The sequence below is a fragment of the Bombina bombina genome, chromosome 1 (genome assembly GCF_027579735.1).
Source record: "Bombina bombina isolate aBomBom1 chromosome 1, aBomBom1.pri, whole genome shotgun sequence".
Taxonomy (NCBI): domain Eukaryota; kingdom Metazoa; phylum Chordata; class Amphibia; order Anura; family Bombinatoridae; genus Bombina; species Bombina bombina.
In genome coordinates, this window is record NC_069499.1 from 1432103059 (window position 1) to 1432122682 (window position 19624).

The following is a 19624-nucleotide window of genomic DNA, read 5'->3' on the forward strand; positions in this document are numbered from 1 at the left end:
CCTACGGGAGCTCAACTTACAAGTCTCAGCCGTTTTTAAAGATATGTCAGTCAGCTTAAAGACTATCATGGAGCGTCGGGAGATACCGATCCACACCACGCTAAGCATTACAAACCCACCGATCCTCATAGAACAATCCCTCATACGAGTAGAACAGCCAGTGGAAACTACGATAGACCCTCACTTTGACATACCCAAACTCCCGGTGGGACCTACGCAATTCTACCTCCGCCCTGCTCTGGGAGATATGATAGACCCAGTGAGACAGGCTACTAGATACTGGATAGTACAATCAGAGCCCCACTTAGAATCTGGACAGTTAGACACATTGTTTGAGCCACGGGGCCAGAGGGAGCTCTTGTCATCAACCCACGGCGCTGTAATCAGTGATCAGATACCTATCCCCGTGAAGGCAGTTTCGGCTGAGCGCTATAACGGCTCCACTGAAACGCTTATCTGGAGAGATCATGGAGCGCCTGGTCATCTACCTCTACTTATGGGAAAATTTGGGTCACATTTCTCCAAGTCAGCTCCACATACTCGAAGCACACTGCCTCTGATGTCTCCCGGAGCGGCTAGCATATATTGCCGCGACCCTCTGAGGGGCCCTTTTGATCCAGGAGGTTATTCACTCTGCCCTCTTGCTTGATCGACGAGATTCCACTGAGTCACTCTAACATTATCGGCATTTAGGTTGTTAGGATTACAGCCTGCTGACCCTGCTGGATATATCTCGCACGTTCTGACTATTGCAGATCCCCGGTATACCAGAGCGGATCTCCACACGAGCTGAACTCTAATGTCAGGATAAGGGAATCTCTATCCTCAGAATGTGAACTTGGGCTCTGTGCCGCTATGTTTGAGACTCATTGATCTTGGGACCGTTCAGTCCTTCTACCTGCTGAGGAGTCGCCTTTATCTTATTTTAGTTTTCTTATTTCTCATTACACATTTACCCCGAACTTTGCTCAATGACTCTGAAAAGGAGAATAAGGCTGGAGTGGGATAGAGAGGATATTTATACACCCTCAAAGACCTTTCCTCTAGCTCTCAGGAACTTAAGTGCTCATCCATGACAGAGATTGTTTCTTATAATTGAAGTTTGTGGTTAATACTTCATCTTAATAGTGTTATTAGTATATATTATGTCCCCATAATCTGACCTCTTGAAAGTAAGTGCAGGGGTTAGATCATTCCCATAGCCTGATCGTTTACACATCCCTGACCCCAAATGTCCATGTGCTCATATGTCTGCTAAGACATACAAAGCTTATTCTAAATTTAAGTCTTTTCCATACTCCCCTCCTAAGCTTATATGATACCTTAAAAATGTTGTTTCTCTATGTGCCAGCTCTGTCACTCATAGTAAATATATTTGCAGTAATGTAATACAGTTATTTGCTAGTTCTATACCACATTATATTATACTTGCTCTTATTATGCTCCAATATTATTGCTTCACGCCATTAGAGCTTTTTTGGATATGACTTATCTGGATACACATATATATAAGCTCATGCATATCTTGGTACCTAAAGTTTATTTATCTTCTGTATGAGTGAATTTAATGAGTCAGGTAGCACTCAGTTTCACTAAGGTATCTATCCTCCTGCAAAGCAGATTGTAGGAGATAGTACTTATTACACAACCCTAGCTTGATAGTGCAAACTGACGTAGTATGGTTAATATTCATATTGTGTGCGTCTGCGTAACCATGTATATCTATTACACATCAATAATATATATTGTCAAGGAGGAAAGCATATTTAGATGTTTTATTACTAAAATTGAGCCTCAATATTATTGTTTGAAAGTTATTTGAGCATTGAAATGACTATGTGCATGGCTGCTTTGTCTCTGTTATCTAAAACCCCTACTGCTATATATAGATCCCTGTCTGTATCATAGCTATACCACTGGGCTAGAGGGGAGGTTATGTGACTTAGAAAGTTTTAATTGTCAGCGTCTGGCTATATTTAATTAGATATCCTATATTGTGCCTGCCTAGTGTGTACACATAAATGACAGCCCTACAGCTTAGACATATTACCATACTTATCTCTATGACTAACGTATAAATAGAGTTTACTCCACAATGTGGTTATATATGAATGTCCTTCAAGGCATGCTCCTATAGTGTATACTGACTTAGAGATTCACTAGCTATTATTTTTTGAAATGCCTGTACTCCACTTCTAGTTTTTACAGCTTATCTAGATGTATGGGGTAAGTAGATAATATCCTTTATGTACTATGAAAGGAGAGCCACATACATACTCTCATTATTCGGACATTGGCTTTAGTTGCAAGCTGCTCTCATATTTCAGCAGAGGTGCAGAATTAGGACCTAACCTAGTGTACATTATATATGCTAGCTCAGTGGGATTAAGCCCAACTTCTCATGGTTGACTAGCAACCCATCTACACTCCCACCCATCAATGGCTGTCATGTAGCTATGTCTACATTTGCTTCCTTACGCATACTACCTGGCTCCGCCCTCCCCTCCCCCCCCTTTATTCCATTATGAGCGGCTCTCGCCCGCTGCATCCCTGTGCCCCATGAAACTATACAACTAACTCCTCCCTAGCCCAAATTTTAACGGAACAGATACCTAAATTTACTTTTTACTTAGTTAGGAGAGGACCATTTTTGCTTAGATTATTCTTATGATATTGTATAATAAAAACTGAAGTCTATCTATAAGTTTGCCCACAATTTATAGTAACACTAGGGTTATTTGAATATATTTCTCTTCTAATGGTGTTGTGTATACAATTATCTGTGAATGTGTAGGGGCATACCCCTTGGTTATTGTATTTGTATATGACTTCAATAAAAAAAAAAAAAAAAAAAAAAATACGGCTAACTCACAGATATAAAATGTATCAAAATACTACAATTTATTAAAATACATGAAATACGCTGATCAGACGTATGTATAAAAACAAAGGACAAAAACAAAACCAAAATATGTTAAAAATATTAAAAACAATAGGGATAAATGGCAGTAGTGTAAATTATCCCAGAAGAGCCAATAAGATGCACAAAGGGTAGTATCCAAGATCGCTGTGAAGCTGGAATCAGAACCAGAGATCAGATGACTTTCATTACGTTATTTCACTTCAACCCAGGATCGAAGTGAAAACCTTTTGCTTGGTTCTTCTTCTTCGTTTGATTTGAATATATTTGTGTTCCAGCTTCGATCCTGGGTTGAAGTGAAATAACGTAATGAAAGTCTCTGATCTCTGGTTCTGATTCCAGCTTCACAGCGATCTTGGATACTACAAAGACTAGAGTACTTTGCTACATCTAGGAGGAGCTGCCCTGACATTCGTGTACAGTCAACTGGAACACTGCAGAGTTTCCAGACCACACACCTAGGCATTATCTTTGCCTTTGAAAATTGTGAGTACCGTTTTTTCTACATGTGGTATTATTTAATTGTGTATTGGCTACACTAGGAGGCGCCCTTTCTCTCTTTGTTTATTTATGTTCAGGTCATCTTCTTAGGCCTGCTATTTCTTTGGCTGATGTTGCAGCTGCTTCAACTTTTTGGTTGGAAACTTTAGCGCAACAAGTATCAGACCATAATATGTATAGTTAAGTTATTTCAACATGCTAATAATTTTGTTTGTGATGCCATTTTTGATATCATCAGAATTGATATTAGATATATGTCTTTAGCTATTTTAGCTAGAAGAGCTTTATGGCTTAAATCTTGGAATGCTGATATGACTTCTAAGTCGACGTTACTATCTCTTTCTTTCCAAGGTAATAAATTATTTGGTTCTCAGTTGGATTCTATATTTTCAACTGTTACTGGGGGGAAGGGAGCTTTTTTACCTCAGGATAAAAAATCTAAGGGTAAATTTAAAGCTTCTAACCGTTTTGGTTCCTTTCGACAGAATAAGGAACAGAAACCTAATCCTTCCCCTAAGGAATCTGTTTCCAATTGGAAGCCTTCCTCAGTCTGGAATAAATCCAAGCCATTTAAGAGATCTAAACCAGCCCCCAAGTCCGCATGAAGGTGCGGCCCTCATTCCAGCTCAGCTGGTAGGGGGCAGACTAAATTTTTTTAAGGATGTTTGGATAAATACAGTCCAAAATCACTGGATTCAGAACATTGTCTCTCAGGGGTACAGAATAGGTTTCAGAGTAAGACCGCCTGTGAGAAGTTTCTTTCTCTCATGCATTCCAGTGAACCCCGAGAAAGCACAGGCTTTCCTGAAGTGTGTTTCAGACCTGGAGTCTTCTGGGGTAATCGAGCCGGTTCCTTTTCAGGAACAGGATCTGGGGTTTTATTCAAATCTGTTCATTGTCCCAAAGAAAGAAAAATCATTCAGACCAGTTCTGGATCTAAAAATCTTGAATCGTTATGTAAGAATACCAACATTCAAAATGGTGACTATAAGGACTATTCTGCCTTTTGTTCAGCAAGGGCATTATATGTCCACAATAGACTTACAGGATGCATATCTTCATATTCTGATTCATCCAGATCACTATCAGTTCCTGAGATTCTCTTTTCTAGACAAGCATTACCAATTTGTTGCTCTTCCTTTTGGCCTAGCAACAGCTTTAAGGATCTTTTCAAAGGTTCTCAGTGCCCTTCTCTTTGTAATCAGAGAGCGGGGTATTGCAGTGTTTCCTTATATGGACGATATCTTGGTACTTGCTCAGTCTTTACGTTCTGCAGAATCTCACACGAATCAACTAGTGTTGTTTCTTCAAAGATTCCTCAGACAAGGGTAACCTTTTTAGGTTTCCAGATAGATTCAGTGTCCATGACTTTGTCTCTAACAGACAAGATATTTTTGAAGTTGATTGCAGCCTGTCGGAACCTTCAGTCTCAGTCATTCCCTTCAGTAGCTATGTGCATGGAGGTTTTAGGTCTCATGACTGCAGCATCGGAAGCGATCCCCTTTGCTCGTTTTCACATGGGACCTCTTCAGCTTTGTATGCTGAACCAATGGTGCAGGGATTATACAAGGATATCACAATTAATATCCTTAAATCCCAATGTTCGACTATCTCTGACTTGGTGGTTAGATCACCATCGTATAGTTCAAGGGGCCTCTTTTGTTCGTCCAACTTGGACCGTGATCACAACAAATGCGAGTCTTTCAGGTTGGGGAGCTGTCTGGGGATCTCTGACAGCACAAGGGGTTTGGAAATCTCAAGAGGCGAGATTACCAATCAATATTTTGGAACTCCGTGCGATTTTCAGGGCTCTTCAGATTTTGCCTCTCTTGAAGAGAGAACCGTTCATTTGTTTTCAGACAGACAATATCACAACTGTGGCATATGTCAATCATCAGGGTGGGACTCACAGTCCCCAAGCTATGAAAGAAGTATCTTGGATACTTGCCTGGGCAGAATTTAGCTCCTGTTTAATTTCTGTGGTCCATATCCCAGGTATAGGCAATTAGGAAGCGGATTATCTCAGTCGTCAGACTTTACATCCGGGAGAGGGGTCTCTTCACACAGATGTGTTTTTTCAAATTGTTCAGATCTGGGGACTTCCAGAAATAGATCTGATGGCATCTCATCTAAACAAGAAACTTCATAGGTATCTGTCCAGGTCCAGGGATCCTCAGGCGGAGGCAGAGGATGCATTGACACTTCCTTGGAGTTATCAACCTGCCTATACAGGGAGTGCAGAATTATTAGGCAAATGAGTATTTTGACCACATCATCCTCTTTATGCATGTTGTCTTACTCCAAGCTGTATAGGCTCGAAAGCCTACTACCAATTAAGCATATTAGGTGATGTGCATCTCTGTAATGAGAAGGGGTGTGGTCTAATGACATCAACACCCTATATCAGGTGTGCATAATTATTAGGCAACTTCCTTTCCTTTGGCAAAATGGGTCAAAAGAAGGACTTGACAGGCTCAGAAAAGTAAAAAATAGTGAGATATCTTGCAGAGGGATGCAGCACTCTTAAAATTGCAAAGCTTCTGAAGCGTGATCATCGAACAATCAAGCGTTTCATTCAAAATAGTCAACAGGGTCGCAAGAAGCGTGTGGAAAAACCAAGGTGCAAAATAACTGCCCATGAACTGAGAAAAGTCAAGCGTGCAGCTGCCAAGATGCCACTTGCCACCAGTTTGGCCATATTTCAGAGCTGCAACATCACTGGAGTGCCCAAAAGCACAAGGTGTGCAATACTCAGAGACATGGCCAAGGTAAGAAAGGCTGAAAGACGACCACCACTGAACAAGACACACAAGCTGAAACGTCAAGACTGGGCCAAGAAATATCTCAAGACTGATTTTTCTAAGGTTTTATGGACTGATGAAATGAGAGTGAGTCTTGATGGGCCAGATGGATGGGCCCGTGGCTGGATTGGTAAAGGGCAGAGAGCTCCAGTACGACTCAGACGCCAGCAAGGTGGAGGTGGAGTACTGGTTTGGGCTGGTATCATCAAAGATGAGCTTGTGGGGCCTTTTCGGGTTGAGGATGGAGTCAAGCTAAACTCCCAGTCCTACTGCCAGTTTCTGGAAGACACCGTCTTCAAGCAGTGGTACAGGAAGAAGTCTGCATCCTTCAAGAAAAACATGATTTTCATGCAGGACAATGCTCCATCACACGCGTCCAAGTACTCCACAGCGTGGCTGGCAAGAAAGGGTATAAAAGAAGAAAATCTAATGACATGGCCTCCTTGTTCACCTGATCTGAACCCCATTGAGAACCTGTGGTCCATCATCAAATGTGAGATTTACAAGGAGGGAAAACAGTACACCTCTCTGAACAGTGTCTGGGAGGCTGTGGTTGCTGCTGCACGCAATGTTGATGGTGAACAGATCAAAACACTGACATAATCCATGGATGGCAGGCCTTTGAGTGTCCTTGCAAAGAAAGGTGGCTATATTGGTCACTGATTTGTTTTTCAAAAGTCATTGGTTGTGTGAGCACCTATTATAACCGCCCAGTCTATTCACTTGATATGATAGATGATCCCAAACTTGTAATGCACCAAGATAGAGATGTCTTGTAAATAGACTCACCCCTGCTTGGAGAATGTTCCCGGGTTCTTGCCGCTTTCCGCTACTCGCAGAGTCTGGCCCGTCCTCAGAGAGCTTACTCGTTCCTCCGGGGCAGTGGGATGGTACAGATCAGAGCCCCTCTCTTTCTGCCTCCGGCTTGTATTCCGCTCTCCTCCTGGGTCCCTCTCCACTCGCGGTAACTTGGCGTCTGACGTCACCGGAATCTCCACTCTCGGCTTCCTCCTCCTCAGCTGTTCGATCAGCTGTCAGAACTGTCCGATGGGTGCTGGCTGGGTCGATAGCGGTTACAAGCTACCTCTGTGCACGCTCCGTTTCAGTGGATTCCAGAACAACAAAGTGATGAGCTGCACCAGGGTACTTGTTAAAAAACTTTTATTGTAGGTCACAATATCTTCCTTCCAGAAGCATTATTTCACAACAACAAAGGACATTGTGGTGTGTGTAGAAATCACCCAAAGAGCTTATTGCTGACGCGTTTCAGCCTAACTGGCCGTAATCGTAGCATAATGCTCATAATCCCAATCCACCTTTAAATATATTGTGCTAAATTGTGATTGGATAAAAGAATTATCCTGGGCGGTTTCTAAGAACACACCTATTATACAGATACACCAATATAAAGTATTATTCATATATGTTTTATAAACAATAATAAGTAATATAAACATTATGCAATTGCTTTTGCTCAGATGAACTCCCGGTTGGGACTAACAGTAGACTTATAGCCTGAATATTATAGTTCTAGACTTTACACTTTTGTTAACTTTTTTATCTCAATTTCAAAGTCTGCCAAAATATCCTTATCATTTTTTATTGCCCTAAGCTATTCTATCTAGGCTTTTAAGTCCCTTTTTAAACTATTAGAAAATTGAGTCAATAAAAAAACTGAAAAATCTGCACAAATATGCAAAGACTTACAAAAAACTTTTTTTGCATAAAATACTTTCCTTGTCCCTTTGCTGGAGACTAATGTTGCCAAACATTATCCAATTAAATTAATAAATAAATAAATAAACTTATACATGTGCTCCAAATATACTTCATTTAAATTCCAAATCTCAATTTTAATTTTCAGTTTCCGAATTCAAATTCAATTTCAAGCCATACTCAGGGGATGCCCTTGGACACACAGACCCAAGAATCTTTATTCCCAAAAATTGATTATATCGAATTCTGAATTCAGACCTGTAGGGATTCTAGTCCTGAGTCTGTGTATCCTAAAGGCCTCCCTTTTGGCTAGGAGTTTATCTCTGTCTCCACCCCTTGCCTTACAGGTTACTTGTTCAATGATTGTCCACCTCAATGTGTCTACATTCTTATTGTGTGTCAATTTAAAATGCTGCACTAATGGTGTTGTTAATTTCCCTGCTTTGATATTATTTATATGTTCACGTATTCTGTCCCATGTTTCTCTGGATGTGAGTCCTGTGTATTGGACTCCACATTGTACACAGGTCAGCAAATAAACCACATAAGTGGCTCGACAATTCAGGCATGAGTAGTGCCTGAATTGTTCCCCTGTTACTGTACTTGAGAAACCTTCACCACACTGTAAGAATCCGCAAGCTATACATGATGTATAGCTACATTTAAAGACTCCTTTAAATCTTAACCATGATGATTGGTCAAGTTTTGTGGTGCTTATTTGTGTGGGAGCTAGAATATTAGCTAATGTTTTCCCTTTTTTGAACGCATACCTGCACCCCTTTGATACAATATCACTGAGATCATCATCAGCCGATAACATACGGAAATGCTTCCGTATGATATTGCAGATCTGATGATATTGGTTACTATATCTAGTGATAAAGGAAACACCTTCGAAAGCATCTTTTTTCCCAGGCTTCTCTGGCTTGAGAAATTGAGACCTGTTTCTTTTGGCTATATCTAATCTAGAAATAGACACTTCCTTTCTTTTGTAACCTCTTTGACATAAGCGGTCCTCTAGTTCTGAAGCCTGTATATCAAATTCCTCCTGAGTTGTACAGTTACGTTTCAAACGTATAAACTGCCCTTTTGTAACAGATCGAAAAACCCTTTAGGGTGGTTGCTTTTCGCGTGGAGCAGTGTGTTTCCTGAGATAGGTTTTCTAAACACCTTTGTAAACACTTTGTTTTCTTTACTCATTAGTGTTACATCTAGATAGTTGAGCTGTGTGACATTAAACTCATGTGTTAGTTTAATCCCCGCTGTATTATTATTGAGGTGCCTTAGGAAGTCCTCAGCTTCTGATTCACTTCCTTCCCAGATGATCAGAAGATCATCTATGTATCTCCTGTAGTAATTGATCTTAGCTTTCCAGGGTCCACTATCTCCATAGATGTGGGACAGCTCCCACCAACCCATGAACAGGTTGGCATAGGAGGGGGCAAATTTGGCCCCCATCGCTGTCCCACATCTCTGGAGGTAGTGGTCTCCCTCAAACATGAAAAAATTATGAGTTAACAAGAACTCTGTAACATTTAGGATGTAACTACAAAGCTGGGGACTATACTCAGTCATCCTTTTCAGGAAAAACGATAATGCTTCTAGACCCTTGTCATGAGGTATAGATGAGTACAAGGAAGTTACATCTATAGACAGCCAACTGAAGTGGCTTTGCCAAAAGACAGATTCAAGTTCAATCAAAAGTTGCTTAGTATCTCTCAAATGACTAGACAACTTAGATACCATTGACTGCAGGATGGAATCTAACCATTGTGACATAGGCTCTAATATAGAGCCTATGCCGCTAATAATGGGACGGCCCTTAACGTCTGTTAAGGACTTATGTACTTTGGGAAGGAAATTGAAAACAGGCTTTATCGGAGAATCTACTGTCAAAAATTTACTTGTTTTCTCATCTATAAAGCCTGCTTCCTTTCCATCGTCGATTAAGTGCAATATTTCACGCTTGAATCTTGCTGTGGGATCATGCGACAGAAGTGTATACTGGAGTGGGTCTGAAAGTTGTCGTAGTGCTTCTTGAACAAAGAAACATTTGTCCATGACAACCACAGACTTGTCTGCTGATCTAATTACCAAACTTTTATTTCCTTTGAGACTGTTTAGTGCTAAAAGCTCTTCTTTATTTAAATTTGGATGCACATATTGTTTGGCAACATAGGCTAAATTCGTTAGATCCCTCTCCACTCTTCTTTGAAATTGTTCAAGAATATTTCCCCTTATATGTAAGGGATAAAATTTAGAGGCACTTGAAAACAGAGGGCCACTCGATACTTTGTTTGTATCTGTATATGTCTCATTGTTGCCACTTTCAAAGTACAAATTTTCCAGTGCCTCCAAATCACATGCCTCTTGAAATGTAAATGTTGTGTTTGAAAGGGATTTATTTTCAGTTTTATCATGACTCATCTCTGTACCACCTCTAGCAAAATATTTCTTTACTGTAAGATTCCTGATCAGTCTGTTCACGTCCACTAAGGTTTGGAATAAATTAAATGTGTCAGCTGGCACAAAGCTTAGGCCATAATTTAAAACCTTAGTTTCAATGGCACTTAATGGACGCGAAGACAGATTAATCACAGAATTTACTGATACTTGGTTTTTGATCTGCCTCTCCTGGGGGGTTGTCGTTGTTGTAATGGGTTCCCTTTTAGAATCCCTTTCCCTTTTGTAACGTTTCCCCCCCCTTCGAATCCTTCTGGGACCTTTGAAAAAACCTGCGCTACATCTGATCTCTCTTCTTCCTTATGGGTCCCAGAACTTACTTCATTTACATAATTTTGCTGATACCTTGAAGTGCTCATTTCTGTGTTGGTCCTAGTTATGGGGGCTAATGTGTGATCTAAGTTACAAGTTATAACCTTATTACTAGCTGTGTCCTCCTCTTCTCCTGAAGTGGAACAATCCCCAGAGGACTCAGCCTCACTTTCATTAAAGGTTACCTTCTTTGATTTAAAAGCTTGTTTATTTTGTTTCTTGCCTGATTTTTTACCTTTGGGGAACCTTTTTTGATCGTTTTCCCTTCTATAGCTTGTTCTTAGTTTTCTATTCCAAATATAGATTTTATTGTTTTCGTAATCACTTAAATCCCTTAGATATTTATCGTGCTTAATCTCCATAATTAATGCCTTTGATTCTGCCAATGTAACCTGCAGTATTGAATCAAATTTCTTAAATTGTAACTCTTTGCTACGCACATTTAATTCAATTTGCAAAACATCAATTTCTTTCGAAACAGTAACTAACAGCTTGGATTTAAATTCTATTAACATTCCCATCAGTTTAAGTGAACAATCTGAAAGCACCCCATTCCAGACCCTTATGAACTCTTCGTCTTCCACCACAAAGGTGGGAAACTTGTTGACCCTCAGGCCCCTGGGTATCATACCCTGATTCAGATACTTTTGCAGTGTCCAAATGTCCCATTTGAGTCTTATTTCTTTCTCTAGGAGAGACTCCATATGCTCAAACAGTTTGCTAAGTGTATAGGTGGAAAAATCAGAGGAAAATACATTCTCAATCTCTAACGTGTTCTCCACACGTTCATCTGACCTCCGCAATGAATAAAATTGAATTACTTCAATGTCCCTCATTTCTTGTTCCATATTGTGAAACTTGTGATATGTGCCGCTTGCACGCCAGAAACGTTATTTAGTGCTCAACCACAATTAACAGGAAACACACTGTTTGATATACAAAAGTCATTGGTTGTGTGAGCACCTATTAAAACCGCCCAGTCTATTCTATAATATTCAGGCTATAAGTCTACTGTTAGTCCCAACCGGGAGTTCATCTGAGCAAAAGCAATTGCATAATGTTTATATTACTTATTATTGTTTATAAAACATATATGAATAATACTTTATATTGGTGTATCTGTATAATAGGTGTGTTCTTAGAAACCGCCCAGGATAATTCTTTTATCCAATCACAATTTAGCACAATATATTTAAAGGTGGATTGGGACTATGAGCATTATGCTACGATTACGGCCAGTTAGGCTGAAACGCGTCAGCAATAAGCTCTTTGGGTGATTTCTACACACACCACAATGTCCTTTGTTGTTGTGAAATAATGCTTCTGGAAGGAAGATATTGTGACCTACAATAAAAGTTTTTTAGCAAGTACCCTGGTGCAGCTCATCACTTTGTTGTTCTGGAATCCACTGATTTGTTTTTGTTTTGTTTTTGAATGTCAGAAATGTATATTTGTGAATGTTGAGATGTTATATTGGTTTCACTGGTAAAAATAAATAATTGAAATGGGTATATATTTGTTTTTTGTTAAGTTGCCTAATAATTATGCACAGTAATAGTCACCTGCACACACAGATATCCCCCTAAAATAGCTATAACTAAAAACAAACTAAAAACTACTTCCAAAACTATTCAGCTTTGATATTAATGAGTTTTTTGGGTTCATTGAGAACATGGTTGTTGTTCAATAATAAAATTAATCCTCAAAAATACAACTTGCCTAATAATTCTGTACTCCCTGTATTTTTCTGCCTCTAGTTCTTCTTCCAAGAGTGATTTCCAAAATCATCATGGAGCAATCGTTTGTGCTGCTGGTGGCTCCAGCATGACCACACAGGTTTTGGTATGCTGATCTTGTTCGGATGTCCAGTTGCTAACCGTGGCCACTTCCGTTAAGACCAGACCTTCTATCTCAAGGTCTGTTTTTCCATCAGGATCTCAAATCATTAAATTTGAAGGTATGGAAATTGAACGCTTAGTGCTTAGTCATAGAGGTTTCTCTGACTCAGTAATTAAAACTATGTTGCAGACTCGTAGATCTGTTTCTAGAAAGATTTATTATCGAGTTTGGAAGACCTACATTTCATGGTGTTCTCATAAATTCGCTTGGCATTCTTTTAGAATTCCTAGAATTTTACAGTTTCTTCAGGATGGTTTGGATAAGGGTTTGTCTCCAAGTTCTTTGAAAGGACAAATTTCTGCTCTTTCTGTCTTATTCCACAGAAAAATTGCTAAACTTCCTGATATTCATTGTTTTGTACAGGTGTTGGTTTGTATCAAGCCTGTCATTAAATCAATCTCTCCTCCCTGGAGTCTTAATTTGGTTTTAAAGGCTTTACAGGCTCCTCCGTTTGAGCCTATGCATTATTTGGACATTAAATTGCTTTCTTGGAAAGTGTTGTTTCTTTTGGCCATCTCTTCTGCTAGAAGAGTTTCTGAATTATCTGCTCTTTCTTGTGAGTCTCCTTTTCTGATTTTTCATCAGGATAAGGCGGTTTTGCGGACTTCATTTAAATTCCTACCTAAAGTTGTGAATTCCAACAATATTAGTAGAGAAATTGTTGTCCCTTCCTTATGTCCTAATCCTAAGAATTCTTTGGAAAGATCCTTACATTCTTTGGATGTAGTGAGAGCTTTGAAATATTATGTTGAAGCTACTAAAGATTTCTAGTCTATTTATCTTTTCTGGTTCTACGAAAGGTCAGAAGGCTTCTGCTGTTTCCTTGGCTTCGTGGTTAAAGCTTTTGATTCATCACGCTTATTTAGAGTCGGGTAAATCCCCGCCTCAGAGGATTACGGCTCATTCTACTAGGTCTGTTTCCACTTCCTGGGCTTTTAAGAATGAAGCTTCAGTTGATCAGATTTGCAAAGCAGCAACTCGGTCTTCTTTGCATACATTTACTAAATTCTACCATTTTGATGTTTTTTCTTCTTCAGAAGCAGTTTTTGGTAGAAAAGTTCTTCAGGCAGCTGTTTCAGTTTGATTCTTCTGCTTATAATTTCATTTTTTTTCTTTTTCTTTATAAGATTTAAACTTATGATTTGGGTTGTGGATTAATTTTTTTCAGCGGAATTGGCTGTCTTTATTTTTATCCCTCCCTCTCTAGTGATTCTTGAGTGGAGTTCCACATCTTGGGTATTTGCTATCCCATACGTCACTAGCTCATGGACTCTTGCCAATTACATGAAAGAAAACATAATTTATGTAAGAATTTACCTGATAAATTAATTTCTTTCGTATTGGCAAGAGTCCATGAGGCCCACCCTTTTATGGTGGTTATGATTTTTTTGTATAAAGCACAATTATTCCAATTCCTTTGTTGATGCTTTTTTACTCCTTTCTTTATCACCCCACTGCTTGGCTATTCATTAAACTGTATTGTGGGTGTGGTGAGGGGTGTATTTGTAGGTATTTTGAGGTTTGGGAAACTTTGCCCCTCCTGGTAGGAATGTATATCCCATCCGTCACTAGCTCATGGACTCTTGCTAATATGAAAGAAAGGAATTTATCAGGTAAATTCTTACATACATTATGTTTTTATCCCTGCTTATTTACTGACTGTGAACATTCACACGACCCACCACTAATAATATGGTAATATGCTGTACACACAGAACCTATACTCGAATATTGGCAGTGCTATGTATGCGTCTGTTTAAAAAACACAAGGATTCCGTTTGCTACCATAGTAGCAACATCTTGTGTGCACTGCTGTAGATTTTAGATTGACCCTTTATGTCCCAATAATAAATGACATGAAGTCTAAAGATAGATGCGTTTCTTCAACGTAGCTAAATAAACCTCAAGCTAAACATTTCATTTACTCTGACATATTGCTGTGTCCTTTGCGCTTGGTCTCTCACACACTAAATTTAGTGACTTGGTGAAGTTTATGTTTTTACCAAAACAGCAATATTGGGATAGTGACCATCATTTATGTTTAATACTTTCACTATAAAATCACATTTGTTTCTAAGATGACATTCTTTTCAATCACATTTAACAACCACTTTGAAATAACAGTAATAAAGAGCAGTCAGACTTACCTTTGCTGTAAAACTGAAAGGTGCTTTGACTGGCATCTATACCAACAGAGACAGGTCCAACAGTGGCCACTGCTTTTTTCAAAGCCTTCTCACTTCCTTCTGTCACATTCTTGTACGATTTGCACTTGGCAGCCTTGCCAGCCGGGTCATACTTGCATTCTTCATCCTGTGGAAATCAAAAGCACATCGATATAACCACCATAATCTGATTAGCAGTTGTAACTGAGCTATTATCTCCTTCTAGTATAAAAATAAAATACTCTTTTTTGAGGTGCAATGCATTGGTGCTCCTAATAATGGCATGATGTGTAAGCCAATAAAGAGCTAATTCCACCAATTAAAGCTTAGAACATTACCAGTGTGAGTCAGGTGCACAGCTTAATCTAGTTTTATCACCTTTGAAGGAGTTAAAACACTTAGGGCTAGATTAGAAGTAGAGCGCTAATTTATTGGTGGGAGTGGGGTGTTAGAAAAAAACACAGCACTGAAAAGTGCCTTTACATTGCAGTCTATGGAAACTGTGTGTTCCCAGTAAATATATATGTATATGCTTAAAGGGGCAGTAAACCTACTAAATAATGTTATATAATTCTACACATTGTGCAGAATTATATAACATTATCTTAGTGCTAACTATATATAATATAATATTGCGCAAATATTTTATTATAAAGTAGAATTTCTCAGACCGCCGCTCCTTGCTCTACTGATCAGGTCTGTTTTTTTTCCTAAGCGCATCTGGGCAGCTGTCTAGTCACAGCCCAGCCCGCTCGCGCCATTACACTCAATTTAGCTCGCTCCCACTACCAGACGAGAGCGGGAGCAAGCTACATTGAGTGTATTGGCGCAATTGGGCTGGGCTGGGACTATACAGCTGCCCAGATGCGCTTAGGAAAAAAAACAGACCTGATCAGTAGAGCAAGGAGCGGCAGTCTGAGAAATTCTACTTTATAACAAAATATTTGCGCAATATTATGTTGTATAAAGCTAGCGCTAAGATAATGTTATATAATTCTGCACAATGTGTAGAATTATATAACAATATTTTGTAGGTCTACTGCCCCTTTAAATACATATATATTTATGTGTTAATATGTGTATATACACATATTAACACATAAATATATATGTATATCAGCATATACATATATATTTACAAATGCTGCAATCGCTGTGCTACTTACCCTCTTTGCTGGGCTCAGGTGCTCCCATAGGAGCCTATGGAAGCGTGTTCTTGTGAGCACAATGCTTCCCAGCAATGCGAACAAGAGCTCGCGTTCGCATTGCTGTTAACTTGTAATACCAGCACACATTAGCCTGTGCTGGTATTACACAGTGGAGTACAAATATTGCTTTTTTTAAAGTGATATTTAGCGCTCCACTTGTAATCTGGCCCATAGTGAAAAAGTGTTATTTGTTTAAAACTTGAATGCTTTACTGATATATGTGTTTAAAAATAGCTCCTTTAATGGTTGTACTTTACTTTGCTTTAATTAGGAGAATTCTCTCACATTTATTCTACGTTCAATAATTTCCACACCTTGGTTAACTGTCACTGTTAATACAAGGGGGCCAATTTATGAAGATGCGGGCAGACATGATCCGTGTTAAATGCTTGTGCAATGCAGCCCCCTGCTGATTCGCGTCCGCTAGCAGGAGGTGTCAATTATCCCGATAGTTTCCAATCGGGATGATTGCTGTCCGCCGCCTCAGAGGTGGCGGACGAGTTAAGTCTTTATGTTTCCGTGCGGAAACAGCTGCATTTGCAGCTACATAAAATGGCCCCAGTGACTGAAATTGATCATCTTCCATTTTGCTTATTAGTTCGAGATTACGAATTGAACACCTGGAAGCTAAAAATCTAATACATAGAGCTTGGCATATTATTGGCTTCTTGAACATTTAAAGTGCATCTTAATTTGCAGAGTTTAGCCTATTTAAATTAAAATACATATAAGTGTGTGTGCTTTTGTGTTTTACAAGTAATATTTGACTAATGCATACTACGTTCATTTAGTCAAATGCCACACAAAGTTTATAAGTTAAGGAACAACATATAGCAAAGTAAAAGCCGCTACTGCAAGTCATTGTTGATATCTCAAGAGTCACTTTGAACTGTCATATAATTATCTGGAGATGTTGAATGTAATTCTGTTTACCTGTCAATCCCAAGAAGAGGTAAATCTAAAGCAACCCTAGTCAAAAAGGATAATCTTCCTGGAGTCATTCTGAAGTAATTGATGACTCCAGACTAGTCAACAGAATCCATCCTGAAGTATGCCCACAGGCCAAAATATTTAAATGAGATGACTCTAGAGCACTGGTTTTCAAACCTGCCCTCAGGCCTCCCTAACAGGCCAGGTTTTGTGGATATCTGAACTAGAGCACAGGTGAACTAATCAGCTGATTAGTAAACATGGTTATTTTACCTGCTCTCACCCAAGGTAATCCTGAAAATGTGGCCTGTTAGGAAGGCATTAGGACAGGTTTGAAAACCAGTGCTCTAAAGTCATTCCCTGCCTGTTCATGCTTGTGAAGTCATCGGTATGGTAATCTGCTAATCATTCTGAAGTCAGAATTTTTTTTACCTTAGCTGATGACTTTACAATCCTGATGATGTCTGTTGATGTGCAAATGACTTCTAAAGTAGTTTAACGATCATCCAATGACTCCAGGGTGGTCTCTAAAGTAATCCTGTTTGTCTTGGGAGGTTCTCACATAATGATATGAGGGGTGTTCTCTGATTTTTGTATTGCTATTTTTTTATAGAGCCCCTTACTAGCATGGTGAGAGGAATGAGGCACTGTTTAGCTTTCCCAATGAGTGCTAAATAAAATAAAAGTGGCAGCGGCAACCTCTGTATGTCTCTATATTATTATATAACGGTGTTAGATAAAACAAGTTTTGTACAATGACATATTAAGTACAAAAGGTACAATTATAATAAGACTACGCACAGGTCTCCATTTATTATGTTGCAGTTGGAGCTTGGTATGCATGCTCTTTAATGTGATCCTCCAAGTGGTCATATGGACTCTGCATCCTACCCTCTCTGCCACCCCAGACACTAGAGACAGTGAACATTCTTAAGCCAATTTAAAAAGAGAAGGGTGCACATTTCATATGCTTTTATAAGGACTGCTAGCAATCTATATCTGGAGATAGGATTACGTTGGTACATATTTGTTTCAGTTTTGGAATTAGAACATTCCAAGATGTATAACAACGATTTACTCAGAGAGGTGATTCGGAAATTCCACCATAGCCACCAGACTTAATATCAGATATCAAGTAATGACCAAGGAGTTGTCTGAGGCTCTATGATAATAATAGTAACCATAATATATTTCTACATAATATTTTTAGCATACAGATTTCATTGTTGTGGCAATTCATGAACACATTTCCTATTATTCTATACAATCTCACCTCTCCGATATACGGATATGCTTTCTCTGAGTCAATACCACCATTTTCTTTCACATACTCGAATGCAATGGTCATATAACCTCCTCCACAGCCATCATTCTCCTTAACACAATCTACAAGGTTTTGAGGACTGAGCACCACCAGTTTTCCTGTTGTTTTCTTCAACTGTCCCTCCAAGGCACCAACAGAGCTAAAAGCCCAACAGGACCCACATGATCCCTATGAGGGGAAGACATACAATCGCTAAATGAATTCATGTTTGTAAGATAACCAAGATGCTATAAAAACAGAATATTACAGAATCTGCAGGACAGAAACTTAAGTGAGAGGTGAGATATGCAAGATACATAAACACATATCCTGAGACATTTGTTCAAAAGGCCTATAGTAAACGCACAAAACCCCTTAAATGGACTAGATTACAAGTGGACAGCAAAAATGTTATCCTTATTGAGCGCTAACAGCGCACAAGTTAAATCAATAGGGCCCCTATTGAAAGTTGAAAGTAAAAAAAAAGCTGTCGAAATAAATACTCCGACCAGCTAACATCTGGAGGTAACATAACTTGACCGTTCTAACTTCCTTTTCCCATATACTTCTATGGGGCTTGCTATAAAAGCCTCTTGTGGCTTTCGCTCACACACTAACCTGAAGATATACTAGACCAAGTGGGCTAAATCTGGAGGTGCGTTAAAAAAAATGTTTTAAATTCCTTTGTTCTTCACTTAGAAGAAAATGTTATTTTTTATTTTTAAATACTTATATCTATATATTTATGTATCTATAGCTATATTTCTATATGGATATATATATATTTATGTTAAAAAATAAAAAGGAACAAAGGTATTTAAAGTATTTCTATTAAAAAAAAAAACATTCACTTTATTTAAAATGGATTAGGTGGTTAGGCTTGATTGAGGACATCACTCAGGAATACTGTGATGTTTTAATAAAATTCTTCCACCCACCTGGACAAAGAACATCATTCAAGATATCTGAAGAGGACAAGGTGTAGTTTCCCATGAACAATGTTCTCAGAAAACTAACACCTGCCAAGTTGACTACTGCCACTAGATGCTGCCAACATATTTATGAGAGAGAGTGAGGCAATCTCTAAGCTTCTAATAAAAAATGTAGATTGAACTTGTGGTTTGTTAATCATAATTTTATTATTTGTTATGCTTTTATTACACCTGTTTATTTCCTAAAACACATGAATAAAGTAGGCTTTTCTCCAGATCTCTACTAGCTGTAACTCTGTAACCAGTAGAATCTCAAACTCAGCAGTATGTTACCCTAGGGGAAATGTTTAAAAAAATTACACTTTCTCGGCCCATAATAAAATAAAAGACGTTGGAAACCTGAAATGTTCTGCATGCACACTATACTTACCTACTTCCCCAATAAAAAAAATTAGGACTGAGACCCAAACCCTT

General features: G+C 38.9%; 1 protein-coding gene across 1 annotated transcript in view; it reads right to left on the reverse strand.

The window, feature by feature from the left end:
* The window catches only part of LOC128652556 (cathepsin K), a 104138-nt gene that overhangs the window by 17662 nt on the left and 66852 nt on the right, over positions 1–19624 (reverse strand). Inside the window, exons 5-6 of the mRNA XM_053705486.1 lie at positions 18189–18407; positions 14760–14925 (exon numbers count right to left, since the gene is read on the reverse strand). Of these exons, the coding sequence (XP_053561461.1) occupies positions 14760–14925; positions 18189–18407 (385 nt within the window). The remainder of the gene's footprint in view (positions 1–14759; positions 14926–18188; positions 18408–19624) is intronic.